General features: G+C 39.3%; 1 protein-coding gene across 2 annotated transcripts; it reads left to right on the top strand.

The window, feature by feature from the left end:
• Positions 1-17: 17 nt before the first annotated feature.
• CLN3 (CLN3 lysosomal/endosomal transmembrane protein, battenin) lies at positions 18-18,191 on the top strand. Of its 2 annotated transcripts, none has more exons than XM_087947561.1 (16): positions 18-138; positions 266-348; positions 437-521; positions 1,399-1,501; positions 2,949-3,023; positions 3,118-3,197; positions 4,115-4,200; positions 4,875-4,947; positions 6,753-6,896; positions 10,840-10,970; positions 12,225-12,274; positions 14,165-14,233; positions 14,336-14,391; positions 15,094-15,187; positions 16,502-16,642; positions 17,480-18,191. In XM_087947561.1, the coding sequence occupies exons 2-16, from the start codon at positions 300-302 to the stop codon at positions 17,597-17,599; spliced, it is 1,356 nt and encodes a 451-aa protein (XP_087803687.1). In that variant the 5' UTR covers positions 18-138; positions 266-299; the 3' UTR covers positions 17,600-18,191. The 2 variants fall into 2 exon arrangements, with proteins under 2 accessions (XP_087803687.1, XP_026533326.1); XM_026677541.2 differs by having other exon boundaries at positions 431-521.
• Positions 18,192-20,446: the final 2,255 nt, after the last annotated feature.

Here is a 20,446-nt window from a genome sequence, read left to right as displayed (position 1 = left end):
GGCAGGAGGGAGGAAGTGGTATCAAACCAGGAAGTAGGATCTGCAGGAGAGTTGCTGTGCCTACGACTTCGGTTTCAGTTTCTCCGATCTTCTGCCCCCAGATTTGCAGGGGAGTCTAATCGAAACGTTTTCTTAAAGGTAGCGTCGGAGCTTTAGCCAGAGGGATGAATGGGACGGGGGCGAGCGCAAGCCAGAGGGAGCATCTCAGTGCATCCCTGAAAGTCCCAAAAATTATTGTGCATTGTTATCCTCCTTTTAATTGCAGGTGATCCCTCTAGTGCCCTGACTCTGCCTCCTCCATGGGACACGCAGGGGGTAGATGGCAAGAAGCCTACGACGAGTCTGAGGGTGAGTCTGATATCATGTTCAGATTTCCCCTCCTCCCCCCATGTCTCCTCAATTCATAGAGCTGTGCTTGTTCTCTCCCCAGAAACAGAGGAAAATGAAGGTGTGGCTCTCTCTGCAGAGTCTGAAGTCACCCTGGATGCTTTCAGCCAGCTGAGAAACAATGCAGGCTTTTGGTGAATTTCTTTACGCTGCTTCTTTGATTCAAGGCGATGCAGGATGTTCAATATCACATCTTCAATTGCTACTACACATAGTTCCTCTTTCATCAATATTGCTGTATGATAACTAGCTTCTTCTTCTTGTTGGAGAACATAAGCTTATGCACTTCTGCTTTGTGTCCATGTTTATTTTCTGAGTGTTTTTTCTACAAACTTGATATTTTTACGCATCCTCTTCCAATCAGGCTGGGTTGTTCTCCTATTTATTTGCAGCACACTTTGTACAACTAGTTACATGCATTATGTTGTATGCATCAGAGCTTTGGGGAATTTTGAGTGTGGCGATAATGTTTTATATAGTCTGAAAAAATGATTGATGCAACAAACATAGCTAAACTGATCTGGATCTAATCCGTGTTTGAACCCTGCTTACATGCATCTGAACTCTGTTGTGAAGGAAAGAGGGGTCTGTAATTACAATAAAAAAATCTACAATTACAATAAAAAAATGAACAAAAAGATAGCATTGATATAGTTCATACTATGGTAAAGCATAGTTCACTTAATACTTTAAAAAGCCACTATTGGCTGGATCTAGTGCAACCAAGTTTATACAGTAAAGCAGTGTTTCTCAATCTCTGTAACTTTAAAATGTGTGGACTTCAGCTCCCAGAATTCCCCAGTCAACATGCTGGCAGGGGAATTCTGGGAGCATCTTAAAGCCACTGAGGTTGAAAAACACCACAGTAAACCACAATATTTGAATTTGTACAGTCCAGTAAGCCAAAACTAAGTATCTATTCTATAGTTTAACACATTTTAGGAACCTAAACACTATTGTATGCATATGTGGTAACCTTCATGTGTCCTAAATTGTCTCCTCCTCACTCAGGCTGCTTGGTCTCTGCAACAATTTTGCTTATGTAGTGATGCTGAGTGCAGCCCATGACATTCTCAGCAATCAAAAGGTGCCAGAGCATAATGGGACTAGACCGGTGAGTGTGCAAGGAGGACAACTGTGTGGATGTTTGCATAAAAGCAGAATAAGGAATAGGTCAAGAGAAAATGTCAGTTACTGGAAGAAATAAATATGTAGAAAATAAGTACAAGGAAAAATTTGTATGCAAGAACAAGGAAGTACACGAATATGAAATGAAGCAGAACTGCTTATCTGTGGATTCTCCCATTAGTTTCAACCAGTTGAGCCAATAGCCAGAGACTGAGAAGGCTGCAGTTCATTTTATTAGATTATCTATGAGGTATAAAATACATTTTTGTTGAATTTTGCAGAAATGTTTTAGCAGAGAGCCATTTGACATTGATTATCTGGGTCAATAAGTCCTTGACTTAGAACTATTTGTTTAGTGACCATTCAAAGTTAAAATGGCACTGAAAAACTTGACAGCTGTCCTTGTACTTACAACCTTCACAGTATTCCCACATTCACATGATCAGAAGATAGGCACTTGGTAACCAACATATATTTATGAGGGTTGCAGCATTCTAGGATCATGTGATTGTCATTTCTGATCTTCCCAGCAGGTTTCCCACAAGCAAACTGGGGGAAACTGGATTTCCATAACAACTGCAGAGATTTACTTAACAGTTGTGGCAAAAAGGTTGTAAAACTGGGCATGACTCAATAACTGCTTTGCTTAGCAACTGAAATTCTGGTCCTAATTGCAGTTATAAGATGAGGATTATCTGTAGTAAACCCAGAAAGCTCTGAGTGGAGGCACTATATAGAAGAGGGTGATGAGAGACTGTTGGCATTTTTTATCTTTTGTATCTCCTTAGAATTCACTCATGCAACGTTGTGCAGTGATATTATCCATAGAATCTCCTCCTTTTTTTGTACTGCAGTATCTAGATACTGTGGTATATGTGTACATGTACATACAGGTAGTCTTCGTCTTATGACCACAGTTGAACCTAAAATTTCTGTGGTTAAGTGAGATATTTGTCCCATTTTATGACTTTTCTTACCACAGTTGTTAAATGAATCACTGCAGTTGATAAATTAGTAACCCGGTTGTCAAAAGGTTATAAAAGATGATTATACAACATGCCCTTGGGACACTGCAATGGTCATCAGTATGAACCAGTCGCCAAGCATTGGAGTTCTGGTCACATGATCCTGAGGATGCTACAATGGTTGTAAGTGTGAAAAATGGTCGTAAGTCACTTTTTTCAGGGCCATTGTAACTTTGGTCACTGAATGAACTATTGTAAGTTGAGCACTACCTGTATTTACATACACATAGTTAAAACACGTTGACCTTTTGAGATTGTCAGATCTAATGAGATTTTAGAGTGTTGACCAGAGATTTGCTGATTTCATGGAACTTTGCTCGGTAAACACAAGCAGCCGCAGCCGCAGCACCTTACAGGTTGTTGATCCCACACCTGAGTTTTGCTTCCTGTCCTTTGCTTTCCACTCAGATTCCCCCTAGTGCTTCTCCAGAGAATACCACCACCAACACTTCTCAGTATGATTGCAACACCATTTCGACTGGGGTAAGTGAAAAGGCCTGATCAGGCAGGGGAAGGAGCAAAATGCTTTGAGGTTTGCATACCAACTACTTGTTTTTTCGTTTTGCATCCTGTATAGGCAGTACTGCTGGCAGACATTTTGCCAACTCTCTTCATCAAATTCAGTGCTCCTTTTTGCATCCACTTATTCCCATATGGGTAAGTTTACACTGGTGCAAAATAATTAGCATACCCTTATAGGTAAGAGAATAGAAGGTATTTTTATTTATTATTAGTTTTTTTTATCCTGCCTTATTACTTTTATAAGCAACTTAAGACAGTGAACATATATAATGCTTCTTCCTCCTTCCCCCCCCACAACAACCATCTGAAGTGAGTTGGGCTAAAAGAGAATCACTGGCCCAAAGTCACCCAGCTGTTTTTCAATATCTAAGGTGGGACTAGAACTCATAATATCCTGGTCCCTAGTTAGCATTTTAACAACTACATCAAAGGTATGTTATACCTGAACTCCTCATGGAAACTTTCTTTACATAAAGAAATGTCCATAATGTATGGGGAAAGTTGTCCAATTTTGTCATGCTTTGCATTCAAAAGAATCAGTGCCTTGCACTCTCTTTTCCAACCTGGCCATATCTAGTAAGAATAAAAGTATTCCAGCATACCTGCAAGTCAATGTCTACAGCAGTGTTTCTCAACCTTGGCAACTTTTAGATGTGTGGATTTCAATTTCTGGAATTCCCCAGCCAGAGATTAGCTGAGGAATTATGGGAGCTGAAGTGCACACATCTTAAATTTGCCAAGGCTGAGAAACACTGCTCTAGAGAGTGTTGACCTGTTGTGTGATTAGCTTGTAAAGAGATTACATTTGCCTTTTGAAGAAAATGTGCTTGTAAGTGCTTTTTTCCTATTGTATGTTCGTATCAAGGTAAGAAATCAATGGAATTAGTTAAGGAGATTTTAGTTAAGGAGAAAGGAACATGCATTCACATCAGAAACAGTCTCTGTTTATTGCTTAGTAGTTAATTCTAATCCTCCTTCCTCCCTCCCTCCTGCTCTCCCTCCCTTCCTCCCTTCCTCTCTCTCCCTCTCCTCTCCTCTCCTCCCTTCAACAGCTTGCGTGTTGCCATTTGTGTCACCTCAGCTTGGGGCAGCTTTTTACTAGTGGCCTTCTCCACCAACACAACACAAAGCCTTCTGGGTGAGTATCATTTTCATGTGTGTATAATCTTAAAACAGATGATTATTCTTATTTTGGAGGAAACAAGTGTGTTTGCCATTCAACCCAGCCATTTTTTTACAGCACCGATGTCCTTTTGACTGCATAATCAAATGCAACTGACTTAGCTTTGATCCATTCATAACCCTAATTTACTGGTCATAATATGCCAGAATTATGGTTTATCATAATCGGTTTATCATGTCATTACTTGCTACTCATCCAAAGTAAAAAATAAAATCGAAGTTATTAACATGGTTGGAGAAATCATAAGGTTTATATAATTTTTTAAAGGAGCCAAAATATCAAACTAGATAGAGCATGTTCAGAGGTAAAAGAATTCTAAATGTCTGTTAAAAAGAGAGTGCAGATATGGAATAGCGTACAATAGAGAAGGTGAAATCCGATTGGAATTCCAAGTAGAAGTATTCCTTCTGGAAGGCAAAAATAAATATTCAGTAAAATACATTTCTAATTTAAATATTTCTGCCAAAGTTCTGAAGTTGTAAAACTTGCACAGAGATGACGATACTGTATACAACTGGTAGATTTGTGACAGAAGAAGCCAGGCCCAGCCTTCTGCACAGTTCAGAGATTTGATAACAAGAGACAGATTGCTTATATGTGATGTCTCCTTTTCATCCTCACCCCTATAGGTGTAGTGCTTGCCAGCATATCATCTGGTCTTGGTGAAATAACGTTCCTGGCACTCACATCATTTTTCAACAGGTAAACATCGAGAAGGACAATTGCAGGATTTGGATGACACCTTATAAAAGGGTTAGGTGTGGCTCTGCTTGCTTACCAAATTAGTCTTTGGAGTTGAGATGTCCAGTTTATCTGGGCCCGTGGATCCAACTGGAAATCTGAGAAAATGTCATGGCCACCACCTCTACAAAGTGATGGCCATGGGATCCAGCCTCAGTGTAAGACTAAGTAACTTCGTAAAAAAAAAAGAGTATGAAGGCAGAAACTGGATTTGGAAAGCCAAATTATATACTCTCACTGACAAAACTGAAAAAGAAAAGTGTTGGTGGCCCCCAAAATGCAGCCCCCCCCCCCACTCCATCCCCCCAGCAAGTCGAGAAAACTTTCTTTACATACATAAACATGGTATATCCTGTGTGGTGTTTTTGGTGATGCTGACCATCAGGTGGTACCATCTGACTAATTTTGGCCTTACTGTATTGAGGCTCCTTAGATATTAGATTTTCTTCTGTGGGGTTCAAACTCTTTACTAGGAATTGATCTCGTGGCTCTTTGCTTATATGATTATATATATGATCAGTAACGAAATTCAAAAATTGTTACTACCAGTTCTGTGGTGTGGCTTGGTAGGCATGGCTTGGTGGACATGGCAAGGGAAGGATACAGTAAAATCTCCATTCCCACCCCACTCCAGGAGAAGGATACTGCAATATCCCCATTCCCTCCTCACTCCTGGGGAAAGGTTATTGCAAAATCCCATTCCCTCCCCACCCCAGTAGCCTGTTTTCCAGCTCCATTCTCCTGTGCAGGGCAACAAAAGAAGACCCAGCCGATCAGCTGGGATTCGGGAGGCAAAGAATAGATAGGAGCAGGGCCAGTCAGAGGTGGTGTTTGCTGGTTCTCTGAATTACTCAAAATTTCCACTACCGGTTCTCCAGGACTGGTCAGAACCTGCTGAATACCACCTGTGTAAATGATACTTTAACTTTATGAGCATCCAGGTTTGGCACTCAAAAATTACAGGAAGAGATATCTAGTAGCCATCAAAATATGTACCATTTGGATAACTTATAAAAACCACCAGAACAGACTGTATATAATCAAAACTATTTCCCCTTCCAAAAACATAATTATTTAGACAGGGTACATATAGTGAACCAAGCAAAATAATTCTTACTAACTGTCTGGCCAGGTTCAGAGCCCATTGCCCAATCTTAGTTTTTCTCTTTGAAGGAAGTTTTATGCTTACTTGGGTCCAGAAACATATGGTGGGAAGGAAGTGGGAGGAACAGTTATAGATAAGCTTTGCAGCCACCAAAACTCAGTAATTATTTATTAATGTGACTGGATCCATATGTCCTTTGATGTTAAACTGAACTGCTGAAACTATTAAATACATTTCTGAATGTTAATGGGTAACATTTTCTTTGCCTTAACACTGGCTCTCTTAATAAGATTTAAAGAAGATAGGTGTATTATACTAAATATTCTGGTTGGAAAGTAGTCTTAACGTGTTTATTTCTCTCTGGAAAAAATAAGCTATATGGATCCAACTTAGGTTGTGGTTAAAAATTTGAATTAGACAGAGTTCGTATTGGCTAGCACCTGGGTAATACTGACATATGCTCATGAGAAATGTTGAGCAGCTTTTGATTTAAAAACTACTTTATTGAAGCATGAGCATCTCAAAAGTTCATATATGCATCATTTTAAAATCCCGTATTTCTCTTGCTTACAAGAACTGCGGTTAGATTGGAGATGATTATGTGGAAGTTGTATACCAAAAGCTCCCTGACTCATGTTTCCTTTGCTTCTCTTCCCACAAGTGCTGTGGTGTCTGCATGGTCATCTGGAACAGGTGGGGCTGGCTTGATTGGGGCCCTTTCCTACCTCGGACTGACACAGGCAGGCCTGACTCCACAGGATACTCTCCTCTTTATGACCATTGTTCCTGTTATCATGCTGGCCAGGTGAGGTCTAAAAATGGGGCCTGCAAAGAGAGCCTCATGCAGGCACAAAAAAGGAGAGGCAACACAGGTTAAGAAGACAAATTGAGAGCCAGTTTGGTCTAATGGTGAAGGCACAAGGCTAGAAGCCAGGAGACTATGAGTTCTAGTCTCACCTTAGCCATAAAAGCCAACTGGATGGTTTTGGGCCAGCCACTCAGCCCAAATCACCTCAGAGAATTGTTGTGGGGAAAATAAGAAGAGGAAAGAGTATTTATGGATATAATAAAAATGGCCAATGAATGAATGAATGAATGTTGGTGGTTAGGAGAGCATAAAATGAAGCAAGAAGCAGGATATTGATTGCATATGAAATATATGAATGTGCCATACTTTGGACTCAGAGCCAAAAAAATGCCTTGAAGCAGGGATGAGCACCCATGTCACACCTGGCAACTGCTGTAATGGGATGTGAGAATAACTTTGACAGACAGGAAGAAGAGCTACAATCTAGACAATATCTGATAAATCAAATCTAAATCCCAAGCAGGGATTTGTAATTGGAGAAAGCATCTCAGAATTAACCCTCCCTAGTTTTGTAGAACATAAAGGCAGAAACGGAAGAGACACATTCAGACTAGCAATATTCTGTTACTATAATCTTATAATAAAAATAGTTTTAGTGCTTATGATTTGGATTTTTTGGTCTGGACTGCCTTGAAGCACTGTCAACAATCTTGCAAATCTCTGTCCTTGTGGGGAGAGTGTGATAAAAATACTGTCTCATCTCGCTTCTAGCACTTCGTTATATTCTATAGCTTACAAAATCCCTAGTCAATGAATTTCAGAACCTTGGTGAATGAATTTTTCCTCTAGCTGTTGTTTGCAAACCAAGGTTCTAGAATCTCACAGCAAGATGCAAAGTTTTATTTGGATGCTCATTAGATCCAATGCTTCAATATAGGGAAGAGTGAGATGTAATTAAATAGAAACAAAAGTTGCAGGTGTTTTTTTTAAAAAAACAAGTTTTATTTCAGTTTTCCACATTTTAAAAATGTCTCTTTTTAGTGAACAGTGTGATTACAGGTTCATCTTTACATACAAATATGACCATAATTACATATTCAATTTTTATATTCAACTTCTTTTCCTAACAATACTTTTTATACATTTTCTATGTTATATTATTCCAAATGCTTGCCTCTTTATTTAATTCACCTATACTTCACATATCTTCATAGTTGTTATGCTTTAATACTTTTAACTGTCATATTTGCATATTTCATCACATATTCTTATTACATCCATTCATAAAATTGAATTTAATACAATCATTCTATAAAATTAGTTTCCCCCTTAAATTACCAATTTTAAGTGTGCCACCTTTAAAATTTACATATTCACTAATTATTTCCCTTTTCATCTCAATGAATAGTTAACCATTATTACCTAGAAAATTGAAATTAATAATCCTTTTTAAAACTACATAGCAAATATAAATCAGATTCTACATGGTTTTTCCCCTTCTTAAATTCATAAAAATTATTTACAATTTCAATATTCATAACTTTAAGTATATTTAAACTACCCTACCTCACCTTGCAGAATCCCCTTTTAAAATATTAATTAGCCATTGTCTTTATGCATTCTAAATAAACAATTCCTTTTCATTTTTTTACAATTCCCATATTTCTTTGTTTCCAAATCCTGCTTCTTATCCCTTCTTTTCCCTTTCATTCTCCCCTTTATTATGCCACTCCAGTTTTATCCCCCTCCCTATTTATAGCTTCCTTCCACCCTTCGATTTTCTGCTGTTTCTGTTTACCTTTTTTAATTTACAGATATTCCCTTTTTTAACTTCTTACATCTGATATTTTTATTTCCCACTCTCCTCCTCCTTCTTTTCAGAGTTCTTTGTTCCCGATGATTGTTAAAAATGGCCTCTTCTGTTGTCAGCTCCACTTCAGCTTTCATCTTTTGTCTTTGTTGTTCATATTCTAATATCTCATTTTCCAAGAATTTTAAAGTATAACCCAGCGATTCACCTCGTTCTTGTAATATTTCTTTCATGTTTCTGAGTTCCATTTTTAAGTCCAGAAGAGATTTCGCCACTTTACACATTTTTGTCTAGTAATTTAATCCAAACAGTGTCTATGAGGTTAGTTTCCAACAGTCAGCTTTTGTTTTATTGCTCTCAAATTTTAAGTTCATAACTAGTCCAAATCCAAATCCAGCCAAAATCCACAATTAATCCCAGGGCAGAATCTTCCTGCTTTTCTCTTTGTTTCAAAGTTTCAATTTTTCAAAGATCTTTTATATTGTATCAATGAACCTTAAGATTTTTAGAAACAGAATCTTTTAGTAACAAAACAAATTAACTTTAACCATTAGATGGCACTCTTTATCATAACAAATCTTCACCCCCCCCCCTTTTTCCCCCCTCTGTTCAGGGCTTTTTAAACCACAGTTTTCCAAAAAAATCAAATCCAATTGATCCAAATTAGTTAAATGATATCTTCTTCATGCTTCTACCTTTTCCGGTTCAAAGCCCCACCACTGTCAAAAAATAATTCACACCCTTTTTTTCCTCTCCTTTCTCTTCGCCACTTAAAGTCCTTTTTTAAAAAAAATTCTTAAAAATTAATCCTGAGGTACCTTTCATTTAATTATAACATCCTGTTTCTCCTGCTGTCCACTCCTTTCTCTCTCCTGCACAAACTTATTCTAGCTTACTCTTCCCCTTCAGGGTGGCCATTTTAGACCACCACTTCAGACGTCTTCGGGAAGGAGCTTTGCCAAGCCAGGGAGGGGGTTTGCGACCCCCCCTCTACCCGGCTGATGGTCTCCCCTTCCTCTGCCGCCCCTACGAGGCAGCTTCTGTCCCAGATCTAGCCAATCGGGGCTCTCAGATGAAGAAGCATGGACCAAAGCCACAGACAATCGCGGTCAGCGGTCCATCTTTGGGGAAGTCCAAAACTGGAAGATCAAAAGTTGCAGTGTTAATCTGGATTATGTGCTCTAGTTCTATTTGAATTTTATATTGTTGAACGTATTGGTCGGGGTCTGCCATAAAATTGAATTATTATAAATAAGAATTATTTTAAGAAGAAACAGAAAAGCACTTTGTACCGGTAGTAGCAATCATCTTTGTGAAGATGCTATTTTCTTTTTTTGTTTTACATTTGAATATTCTTCAGTCCTTCTGCATCCTTTTCAGTTACATGTGTTTTAACTGTTCCTAAGATTGTAGAACTTTGTAGTCTCTCTAATCTATACTTCATACCATAGTTGAAGATTGGACATCCCGCAAGGCTTGCAGTTCCTAGATCAATATTTTTCAATCTTGGCCACTTGAAGATGCATGCACTTCAACTCCCAGAATTCCCCAGCCATTCCTTTCAAAATTGTGGGATCCATTTTCAAGGAAAAATAAGGGGAGAGAGGCTTAACATTAAAGATTCTTACCTGCACCTACTCCAGAAAATTAGGAACAAAGAATCAACCAGAAATACTTCCCTTAACTCAGTGGTGTCAAACTGGTGCCCGCGGGCTGGATGAGTCACGCCCAGCCCAGCTGTGCGAAGGGAAAAAACGTTGAGATACATCACGTGACGGCAACGTGACTGCGAGTTTGACACTGAAGCTTCCTTGCATTTATTTATTTATTCGTTTGTTTATATTTCATGTTTTTGGACCGCCCATCACCTTCGAGGAGAGGCATTGGGTAGTGTTTAGTTTTTAAACATTTGTTTTTTAAATGTGACATTAGTCACAAAAAGGATCCTTCTCATTGTTTTGGCTAGCGGGAATAATAACAATAAGCAAACAGTCGGATGAAATTTTAGGTAACATGTTCTTGCTAGCCAGAAGCAAGCTATGGCTTATTTGGGGGATAATCACTATAACATCAACCTGGCGGGATCTTGTTAAGTCCCTTGACCATCTCCCTGTTTCTCCACCTCCATAGCTATTGCTTCCTGCTGGCTCCCCCTCCTCAAGCCCCTCGCTGTGGCTGGGGGGTCTGCAAGCCAAAATCGCCACGTTGTCCTTCTGTGATCCAGCAGCCTCTTCTCGGGGACAGATTGACAGTCCCTCAAAGTAAGTGACTTGGTGTGAATGACTTCCCTGACCTCAGAAGAGGAAAGCGTGTTCCCAGTGGTGGGATTCAAATAATTTAACAACCGGTTTTCTGCCCTAATGATTTCTTCCAACAACCAGTTCCCCAAACTGCTCAGAAAGTTAATACCCGGTTCTCCCGAAGTGGTGCGAACTGGCTGAACCCCACCACTGCGTTAATTAGTGCATGTTCTTCTCTTTAAATCGTTTCTCCCTGAAAAATGCTCTTTCTGCATCCTTCATTATGACGCCCTCTGTTCAGGCCAAAGGCAGGAATGATTTTATTACAAATCTTGTCATCTTTTCAATTAATTATGGGCAGGCTGCATGCATCCATACCATGAAGTCTCTTTTGAAGGGCCTGCTTTGTGCCCCTAATTTTTGGAGAGGGAGTTGTAGGTTTTAAGACACATGATGGGGGTATGGTGGGCGGTACTAAACCTTTGTTGCTTATAGCAACTATTTCGTTCCTTAAAGCTCCCATGTTCCAAATCAAACCAAATGCAGAGACCAGAGGTGGTATTCACCAGGTTCTGACCAGTTCTGGAGGACCGGTAGCGGAAATTTTGAGTAGTTCAGAGAAGCGGCAAATACTACCTCTGACTGGAGATTTTACAGTATCCTTCCCCTGCCACACCCACAAAGCTACGCCCACAGAACCGGTAGTAAAAAAATTTGAATCCCACCACTGACAGATGCCGCAAATTGCGACCATATTGGAGCCTACCCATCACAATTGTAACTTGTAATGGTTGTAAAATGGGTCAGTCACGTGACCAACCCAATTTTCTAATCTTTTTTGTAGCGGTCATTAAGTGAATCAGTTTGGTTGCTAAGCAAACATGGTCATTAAGCAACTCAATGGTTGTGATGGGCATGGTTTTGCTGAAAACTGGAAGTAAATGGTGGTTTTTTGAAAAAAACATTATAAAATGCAGTCGTGACTGGGATGCTGCAAACAGCTATATATGCAACTTGGTTGCCAAGCGCCAAAAATGTGGTCACATCATTGAGGTGCCTTGACCATCAGAACTTCAAATCCAGATCATAATTCCTCCCCCCACCCCAAGTAGATCTATCAGAAGTTCAGTCGCTAAGCAATCGGTTGTAAGTCAATGCTAACTCATTTAACATCAGGCTGTGTACTTCCCCACAGCTTTGTGTGTTTCTGTAACACTTCTCAGAGGAAAACACAATGCCATCTTTATAATTTCAATTGGTCTCTTCCACCTCCAGTGATACAAAAGCCTCAGCTCACCTTGCAGGAAAAAGAACAGGTTGCCAAGGTAAGAAGCCTGCTCAGAGAAGGTGGGAAGAACCTTTTGGGCAAGTGTAAATATGTTCCTGTTGGTTTTAAGTGGGGATCAACAGTAAGTATGCCTAGGGAACAGTTGGCACCCGTGTTGGCTTTAGAAGGATCTCTTGCAAGAATATTGTGTAGCTATTTAATCTTCTCTTAATAGATTTCTCTGGAAAGAGGTGGATTAAAAATGTGGTAGCAAAAGGGAAGAAGAAAGAACATTACTTGAATACATTTTGTAAATATTAGTGGATAAGGTAGGGCAGTTGTCAAAGCCAAGAAGTATCTTAATTTTGAAAAATAGGATTAAAAAAAAACAGAGGGAGGCCTGTGAACCTGAAAGAGAAGTGTTTCCCAGGTATGTTACTTGCTGCTGGAGTAGATAGACTCAGGTTTTACTTCACTTTCTGTCATGGAAACTCCTTGAGTGAATTTGGGTCACTTGTTTTCTCTCAGCTCAACTTACTCACAGGCATGATATTGTGAGGAAAAATATGAGGAGAGACAGTCCCAATGTATTGCCCCTTCAACCCTGAACAAAAAAAAGATATAAATGTAATAATAAATGGCGACTAGATCAAAACACATTTTGGGAACAGTAGGCAGACAATATATAAATAATTAACTTATAGTGAAAATCAACCATTAATACAGTTCTTGCCTTTCAAACTCATGTTTTTTTCATTGATACCTTTAATTTATATAATTATATTTATACAATTTCCCATATTTCTATCATCAAAAATACTTAAGCTATGATGCTTTTTTATAATTTAACAAATAACAGATAATCAGAGTTGGAAGGGACCTTGTGGGTCATCTAGTCCAACCCCCCCCCCAAGCGGGAGACCCTACACCATTTCTGACAAATGGCAGTCCAATCTCTTCTTGAAAGTCTCAAGTGATGGCGCTCCCACAACTTCTGAGGGCAAGCTGTTCCATTTGTTGATTGTTCTCACTATCAGAAAGTTTCTCCTTATTTCTAGGTTAAATCTCTCCTTGTTCAGTTTCCATCCATTATTCCTTTATTTATTACCGGTATTGCAACCTTCTGTGATAACATAGGCTGCAACATTGTATGCATGTATATCATGCATATTGTAATCTTGTAATGTACTTTACTAAGATTATAACTCTGAAGTACATCTGCTTCTATTAACCCAAAATTGGGTGCTATGCCAATATAATACATCATCACCTCAACCTTCTCCATGGTCTGTTTCACATGAGTATATTCTCCCTGGAACTTCAAATAATCCACGTAATTAGGTACTTTAAGATAGAGGTAGTCCTTGACTTACAACCATTCATTTGGTACTGAAATGGCACTGAAAAACTGACTTATGCCCAATTTTCATATTGTTGCAACATTACATTGGTCACGTGATCAGAATTCAGCCACTTGCAACTAGCATATACTTATAACAGTTGCAGTGTCATAAGGTGAAAAGGTAATCACCTTTTCTGACAAGAAATGTCAATGGGGAGAACAGATTCACTTAACAACCATGTCACTAACTTAACAATTGCAGTGATTCACTTAAGAACTGAGGCAAGAAAGATAATAAAATGTGGCAAAACTCACTTGATAATTGTCCTGTTTAACAATGGAAATTTTGGGCTCGGTTGTGGTTGTAAGTTGAGGGCTATCTGTACTTTTTGGCTTTAATTTTGTAATGCTTTAATGTATAAGAATCTTCAGAAGCAGTTCTTGTGTTATCTGCATGTTATTTATATGCAGACATTAACACATAATACGATATTTCCAAATTATAGTTGTGTAGATGATGGTGTTACTTGTAGGAAGAAGGGCCTGGTGGTTTCTTAAACAATTTGGCTGTTCACACAATAAACTCATTCACTTTGTCTCTTTCAGGGTCTTTTGAAATACCTCATCCCCTTGTCTGTAGTGTATTTTGCCGAATACTTCATCAACCAGGGTCTGGTCAGTGGAATCGGTAGTCATTCATTTATTGGCAGTGGGTGCTGATTCATTTTTCTGCCCTTTTTCTTTTTAACACTGACTCTCTGTCTTGTTCTTTCCCAGTTTGAATTGTTGTATTTTCGAAACACAACTTTAAATCATCCTGAACAATATCGCTGGTAAGTGGGAAGATGATAAAGTAACTACCTCTTGCTCGGTGCTTTCCAAATGTTAGACTGTAACCCCGATTAGCCTCACCCAACAATGATTAACTGATATCTGGATGTTACTTGGAAGGGAAAAAATGAATTTTTAGCTGACTGAGAAGGGTTGGTAGGCTAGAAAAAAGATACAGGTAGCCCTTGACTTACAACCAATTGTTTAGCAACTGTTTGAAGTGACAGTGGCAGTGGAAAAAAAGTCAATTACAGCCAGTCATTGCACCTAACAACCATTGTAGCATCACTATGGTTACCAGATCAAAATTTGGGCACTTGACAACCAGCATATATTTATGATCAGTCAGGGTCACGTGATTGCCATTTGCAACCTTCCCAGCCAGCTTCTGACAAGCAAAGTCAACAGGGAAGCTGGGTTTGTTTAACAACTGCATGACTCACTTAATAACTGCAGTTCTTCGTTTACCAACTGTGGCAAAAATCATTTGTAAAATCTGGTGTAATTTAACAGTCGTTTTGCCTAGCAACAGAAATTCTGGTCCCAACTGTGGTCACAAGTCGAGCACTACCCATAGATGTGAAACTTCTTGTGTTAAGTCTAGATAATTTTTTTATATTTACAGTTAGTATGTTCATATATAGAAGTAACAATTTAACCAGCCATATTGTGGCTTGAGCCGAATTCCTACTGTCTTTTTGCAGGTATCAAATGCTTTATCAGGCAGGGGTTTTTATTTCCCGTTCCTCTGCCAGCTGTATACGGATCCGAAAGATATGGCTTCTGGCTATATTGCAGGTAAAAAATTTCCCTCACCAATGTTTCCCCTTCTTGTCTATTTAATACTTCCTTCCTATCTACTTAAAACAGGTCCTCTCTTGATTGTTATTCCACTCCTCCTGCTTGCTTTGTATTTATGTATTAGAATTATTTACATTCGGCCTACTTTCATAGGCTCAAGCTGGTTTGCACCAGGCAAAAAAATAAAAATAACAAAATCTGACTACTGTAAGCAATTCAATATTCTACCAATATCATAAACAGCTATCAGAATCAGCCAAGAGGGATTCATCAGGGGCATAAGCTGTTAATATCTGTGAAAGATATTTGATTTTAAAAACCTGAGAAGGCAAGGACTGATTAAAAACAAAAAAGAACCAGCGAGCCTCTCTTTCAGGGGTGTCAAACTTGATTTCATTGAGCGGTGCATCAGGGTTGTGTTTGACCTCGGAAAGCCAGGGTGGACATGGCTAGCTTGATGTCACTCATATCGGGGCAACCTTTTATTTTTTATTTATTTATTTTTGTCAGTTGCTTACAAGATAATAAGTATAAGTAAAAACATAGCTATGAATACATGGATACATATAAGAAAAATAAAAGAAACAATAGGACAGGGACGGTAGGCACGTTGGTGCACTTATGCATGCCCCCTACAGACCTCTTAGGAAAGGGGTGAAGTCAACAGTAGACAGTCTAAGGTTAAAGTTTTTGGGGTTTGGGGAAGAAACCACAGAGCCAGGTAGAGTATTCCAAACATTGACCACTCTGTTGCTGAAGTTGTATTTCCTGCAATCAAGTTTGGTGCTGTTAATCTTGAGTTTGTGTGCTATTGTGTGCTCTTGTATTGTTATGGCTGAAGCTGAAGTATTCATTGACAGGTAGGGCATTGCAATGTATGATTTTATATACTATACTTAGATCGGACTGAAGGCGGAGTAGTTCTAGGTTTTCTAGGTCTAGAATTTCGAGTCTGGTGGCATAAGATATTCTGCAACGAGTAGAGGAGTGGAGACTCTGTCAGTGAAAACGGGCTCCCAGGTTCCATTTCCGGCTGTGACGGCCTCCTGCAACCCTCTGCCAGCAAAAACATAGCTTGAGAGGGCCGCACGTGGCTCTCAAGCTCCATTTTTGCTGATAGAGGCACTGTGGGCTGGTCCCTCACTGTTTCCAGTGTGACCCCGCGGGCCAGATCAAAGCATCAAGTTTGACACCCCTGCTCTATTTGAGTAATTTGTGACCTGCCACCGTAAACTATTTGCTATCTGTGATTTGGCTTCCAGACAATTGCTACTGTTTTACCAGGCTAATTTTCTTCTGTTCTTCCTCTAGTGCCTGAATATGGTGTTTCTTCTGTTTGCTGTGAGCTACATGTTTTTACCCAACATCTATGTGGTTTTTGTGCTGATATTGTATGAGGGATTGCTGGGAGGAGCTGGCTATGTGAACACTTTCCACTGTGTCAGCGAAGAGGTGAGTTTGAGGGAAGAAGCAAGAGGTGGGACTGGAGGAATGGAAGATCAGTCATATGTTGGGTGGATAGAGGAGAGCATGTGTAAAACAAATAAATTTCCTATGACACTGTATTGCCCTTTTCATAGTCCTTGGCATCCTGCTGACCATATCTTAACACTGGCCAGGGAGTGCTCACATCACCCCATCCTGTTTTAAGTAGGAAACACATCAAAATTGTAGCATAGGCTCTAAATATAGCCTTTTACAATTAACCACCCATCGAACTAACTTCCCAAATCTAGTTTTTACATCAACTGGCTGAAGAATGGTAAGTTGTGGCTCTTGACCAGGAGTTGTGGCTCTCACCTGGAATAAAAGATGGAATCATTATAAGAATTTGCCGGGCTTTTCTGCAAACAAATTCAATGGCCCTCTTTAACTATTATAGGATAAAACAAGTATTTTCATCACTTGTTTTGCAAAGGGTAGAACTGGACATTTCAGCTAGGGGACAATCTTCAAGTTGGAAGGAACAGTTATTTTCTTTGGAGACTTTATCCAACTTCTGTTTCAATACTTTCAATGAACCCAATTCTTCCAGCAATCTCTTGTACAAAATATTAGCATCTATGGGTTGGCTTCATATAGACTAAGTCATGGCTTGTTAAAAATAGTTTAAGCTACAATGGCCTGGTTCACATCCCTAGCCAAACACCATGTAAGAACAGTAATGTGCCACTTGTAGAAGGGCCAGCAGGAAGCTGTGTATTACTTTTTGTAGAGAGACCAGAAACCCACATCCAGTGTCATTAAGAGAAATATTATTTCCCTCCACCCCTCTTTTCTTCCATGCAGAGCAAGCCGGAACATCGAGAATTTGCCATGGGAGTAGCTTGCATAGCTGACACTTTGGGCATCTCGCTCTCAGGGGCTATTGCCATTCCTGTCCACAACTATTTCTGTCACCTTCCTTGAAGTCTGTTTTCCAGAAGGATCAACAGTTGTTTTGGCATACGACACCTTTGTTCTTGAGTGGGATGATACCCATTTGTAAGGAAGGGAAACTCCTGTGTGTTTTTAGTATTGGCTGACTCCAAGCACAAGAAAAAAGGAGCACCAGAAGCTGCTAGGGATTTATCCTCTTGGCTTAATTTCCGGAACATTCTGATTTAGGAAATTAGATCGTTTTAACTGAGTCAAGCTGAGGTTGTGTTTTTCCCTCTGTATAGGATTTGGCAGAGTCAAAGGGAGAAAACGTACTTGCTGTAGAATAACATTGAATCATGTTATAGAACTCTCAAAGGTATAATACTTCTAATGCAGAACAAAGTGAAATGGAAACAGTTCAGAAGATGCCTTTCTACATAACTGGATTCAAGAGAAGAGGACAAAGAGATGCTATGTTTTATTCACAAGTGAATATGTTAGAAATCAGATACTCATGGAAAAGATAATATTGTATGATCTATTTCTTCTTGAAATTAATCAGTAAGCCAGGCCTTGGAAAACTGTTAATTTTGCTAAATGATTATTCTATGTCATAGTATGATAAAAGTTGGTAACTTTACATTTGTGGACTTCTGCGATTATTTGAAATGACTGAGACCAAAATTAGAAATAGAGATTGGAATTACAGGCAGAAATTATAAGAGAGACTATGCCAGCTAAATGGTAAATAAATGTTCTCCAACTGGATGCTGGATTCTTGTGATTAATAAGGATAGAGTTGGGCTAAATTTTTCTAATATGAAGGACTGAATTCTCAGATACAATCCAATCTTTCTGCAAGACACATGTGTTCAAACTGACACTGAAGTTTCTAAGGTAACCACCCTTCATTTGCTCTCCAAAATGAGTATTTAGTTTCCAGAAAATGTATTTCCTTTGGTAGTAGAATCCCCATTCTTTTGTCCATTCTCAGAACTAGTTATGATTTGCAGTTGTCTCTTTACTGTATAGTAGTGCCCCCCCCCCCACTTTTTAAGCTCCAGGAAACAGTTCAGTTAACAATCATGTTACTAACTTAACAACTGTAATGATTCACAACTATGGCAAGGAAGGTTGCAAAATGGAGCTAAACATATTTAACAATTGTCTTGCTTAGCAACAAAAAATTTGGCCTTAATTGTGGTCATAATTGAAGGCTACCTGTAATGAGCAGAAGTACCTGACATTCAGAATCATTTATTAACTGATGCTACAGTTTACTATCTGGAATTCCTGCCCTCTCCTCCATTTTTCTATTAATTTGGCCTATACTAGGGTTGGTTTCTACCGGTTCTGTCCAGCTCTGTAGAACTGGTAGCTCTGAAGAGCAGCAGACATAGAACCGGTTCTATGCTGATGTTTTTGCCCACCCACCCACCTGGGCTGTTACCTGATCTTTATTTCCTGATTTTTCAACTTCAGCTTCCAAACGAGCCACAGCTGCAGTTAAAAAACAAGAACAGATAGCTGTTTCAAAGGCTGCTTCTCCGTGGCAGCGTACTAATGACGTGCTAATGTCGATTGATAGGCAAGTGGCTCACAGGGCAGGGAAGCTTGTAAATTCCGAGGAGTCGTATCCCACCCCTGCCTATAATGTTATGTTTAATGTCTTTAATTTGAATGTACAAAGATGGAAATTAAACATTGCACAATGAGCTCCAGCTGCAACCATTTATAATACATAGAAATAAATGAGTATAATGTTCCAGAAGCAAAGTTACATGTACAGTAGTGGGTTAGTACAGACTTAGCTAGCTAGCATTCTAGAGAACCTTGCCAATTAAACATGAGATTATAAATTGGTTATTAAATTGCAATATTCAGTAACTCCAATAAAGCATGCTTTAAATGCAATCCAATTGCAACACAAGATTCCTATATATATTTGCAAATAATGTGTTTAATAGGATTAATATGCTGAAACCCAGAGGATATATTGTCTCTATGAAATGTATAATGTGCAGAGGAATATTAACATTTGTTGTATTCAAAATCTGTTTCAGTAAGCAAGGTGCTGAACCCTCTCATAACTATGCTGATTTTGTTCTGTGCAGAATAAGTTGTTTAAATGCCACAGAAGATTGTCTTTTGTTTTGTTGGAGGTTAGAACCCATCCCTTTCTTAGGAAAATGAAATATTTTAGGATATACTAAAAAGGCAGAATATTTCCCCTAAAAGAGACATAGAACCTCAGAGGCAGAAACTCAGCCCTCCCACCTTTGTTCATTGGCCATTAAGGCCTGAGCCAAGGATGTGGTGGCTCAGTAGCTAAGACGCTGAGCTTATCAATCAGAAAGGTTGGCAGTTCGGCGGTTTGAATCCCTAGCACCGCATAATGGAGTGAGCTCCCATTACTTGTCTCAGCTTCTGCCAACCTAGCAGTTCGAAAGCATGTAAAAATGCAAGTAGAAAAATAGGGACCACTTTGATGGGTTCTGTGCCCCTTTGGCATTTGGTCATGCTGGCAACATGACCACAGAGATGTCTTCGGACAGTGCTGGCTCTTCGGCTTTGTAACGGAGATGAGCACTGCCCCCTAGAGCCGGAAACAACTAGCACATATGTACGAGAGGAACCTTTACCTTTAAGGCCCGAGCCTTATAAGGCCCGAGCCTTATACATAACAAAGATCCACCTCCTGCCGGCAGAGCCATGATAGGAATTGCCAAAAGCCCTTTCATTATACATCATCACTCAGCAAGAATCAACCAAGCAGGGGACTCAAAAGACAACCTATCAAATTACCCCTGCATGGCCCCATGGGAGTCTGACAACTAACCAGAGGACAAGCTTAAATTCAAAGCCCAACGAAAGGCATAAAATCCAGGCATTCTC

The sequence above is a fragment of the Notechis scutatus genome, chromosome Z, assembly GCF_049901735.1.
Source record: "Notechis scutatus isolate UNSWTSFEM ecotype Mainland chromosome Z, rNotScu1.2, whole genome shotgun sequence".
Lineage (NCBI taxonomy): Eukaryota > Metazoa > Chordata > Lepidosauria > Squamata > Elapidae > Notechis > Notechis scutatus.
Note: the sequence above shows the minus strand (reverse complement) of the source record. Positions and strands in the feature narration are given on the sequence as shown.

Excerpts from the sequence above, each read along its gene's own strand:
- CLN3 (XM_026677541.2), top strand. The coding sequence starts at position 300 with ATGGGACACGCAGGGGGTAGATGGCAAGAAGCCTACGACGAGTCTGAG. Across the intron at positions 12,275-14,164 it reads AAAAAGAACAGGTTGCCAAG|GGTCTTTTGAAATACCTCAT; the intron begins GTAAGAAGCCTG and ends TGTCTCTTTCAG. Across the intron at positions 16,643-17,479 it reads TCCACTGTGTCAGCGAAGAG|AGCAAGCCGGAACATCGAGA; the intron begins GTGAGTTTGAGG and ends TCTTCCATGCAG.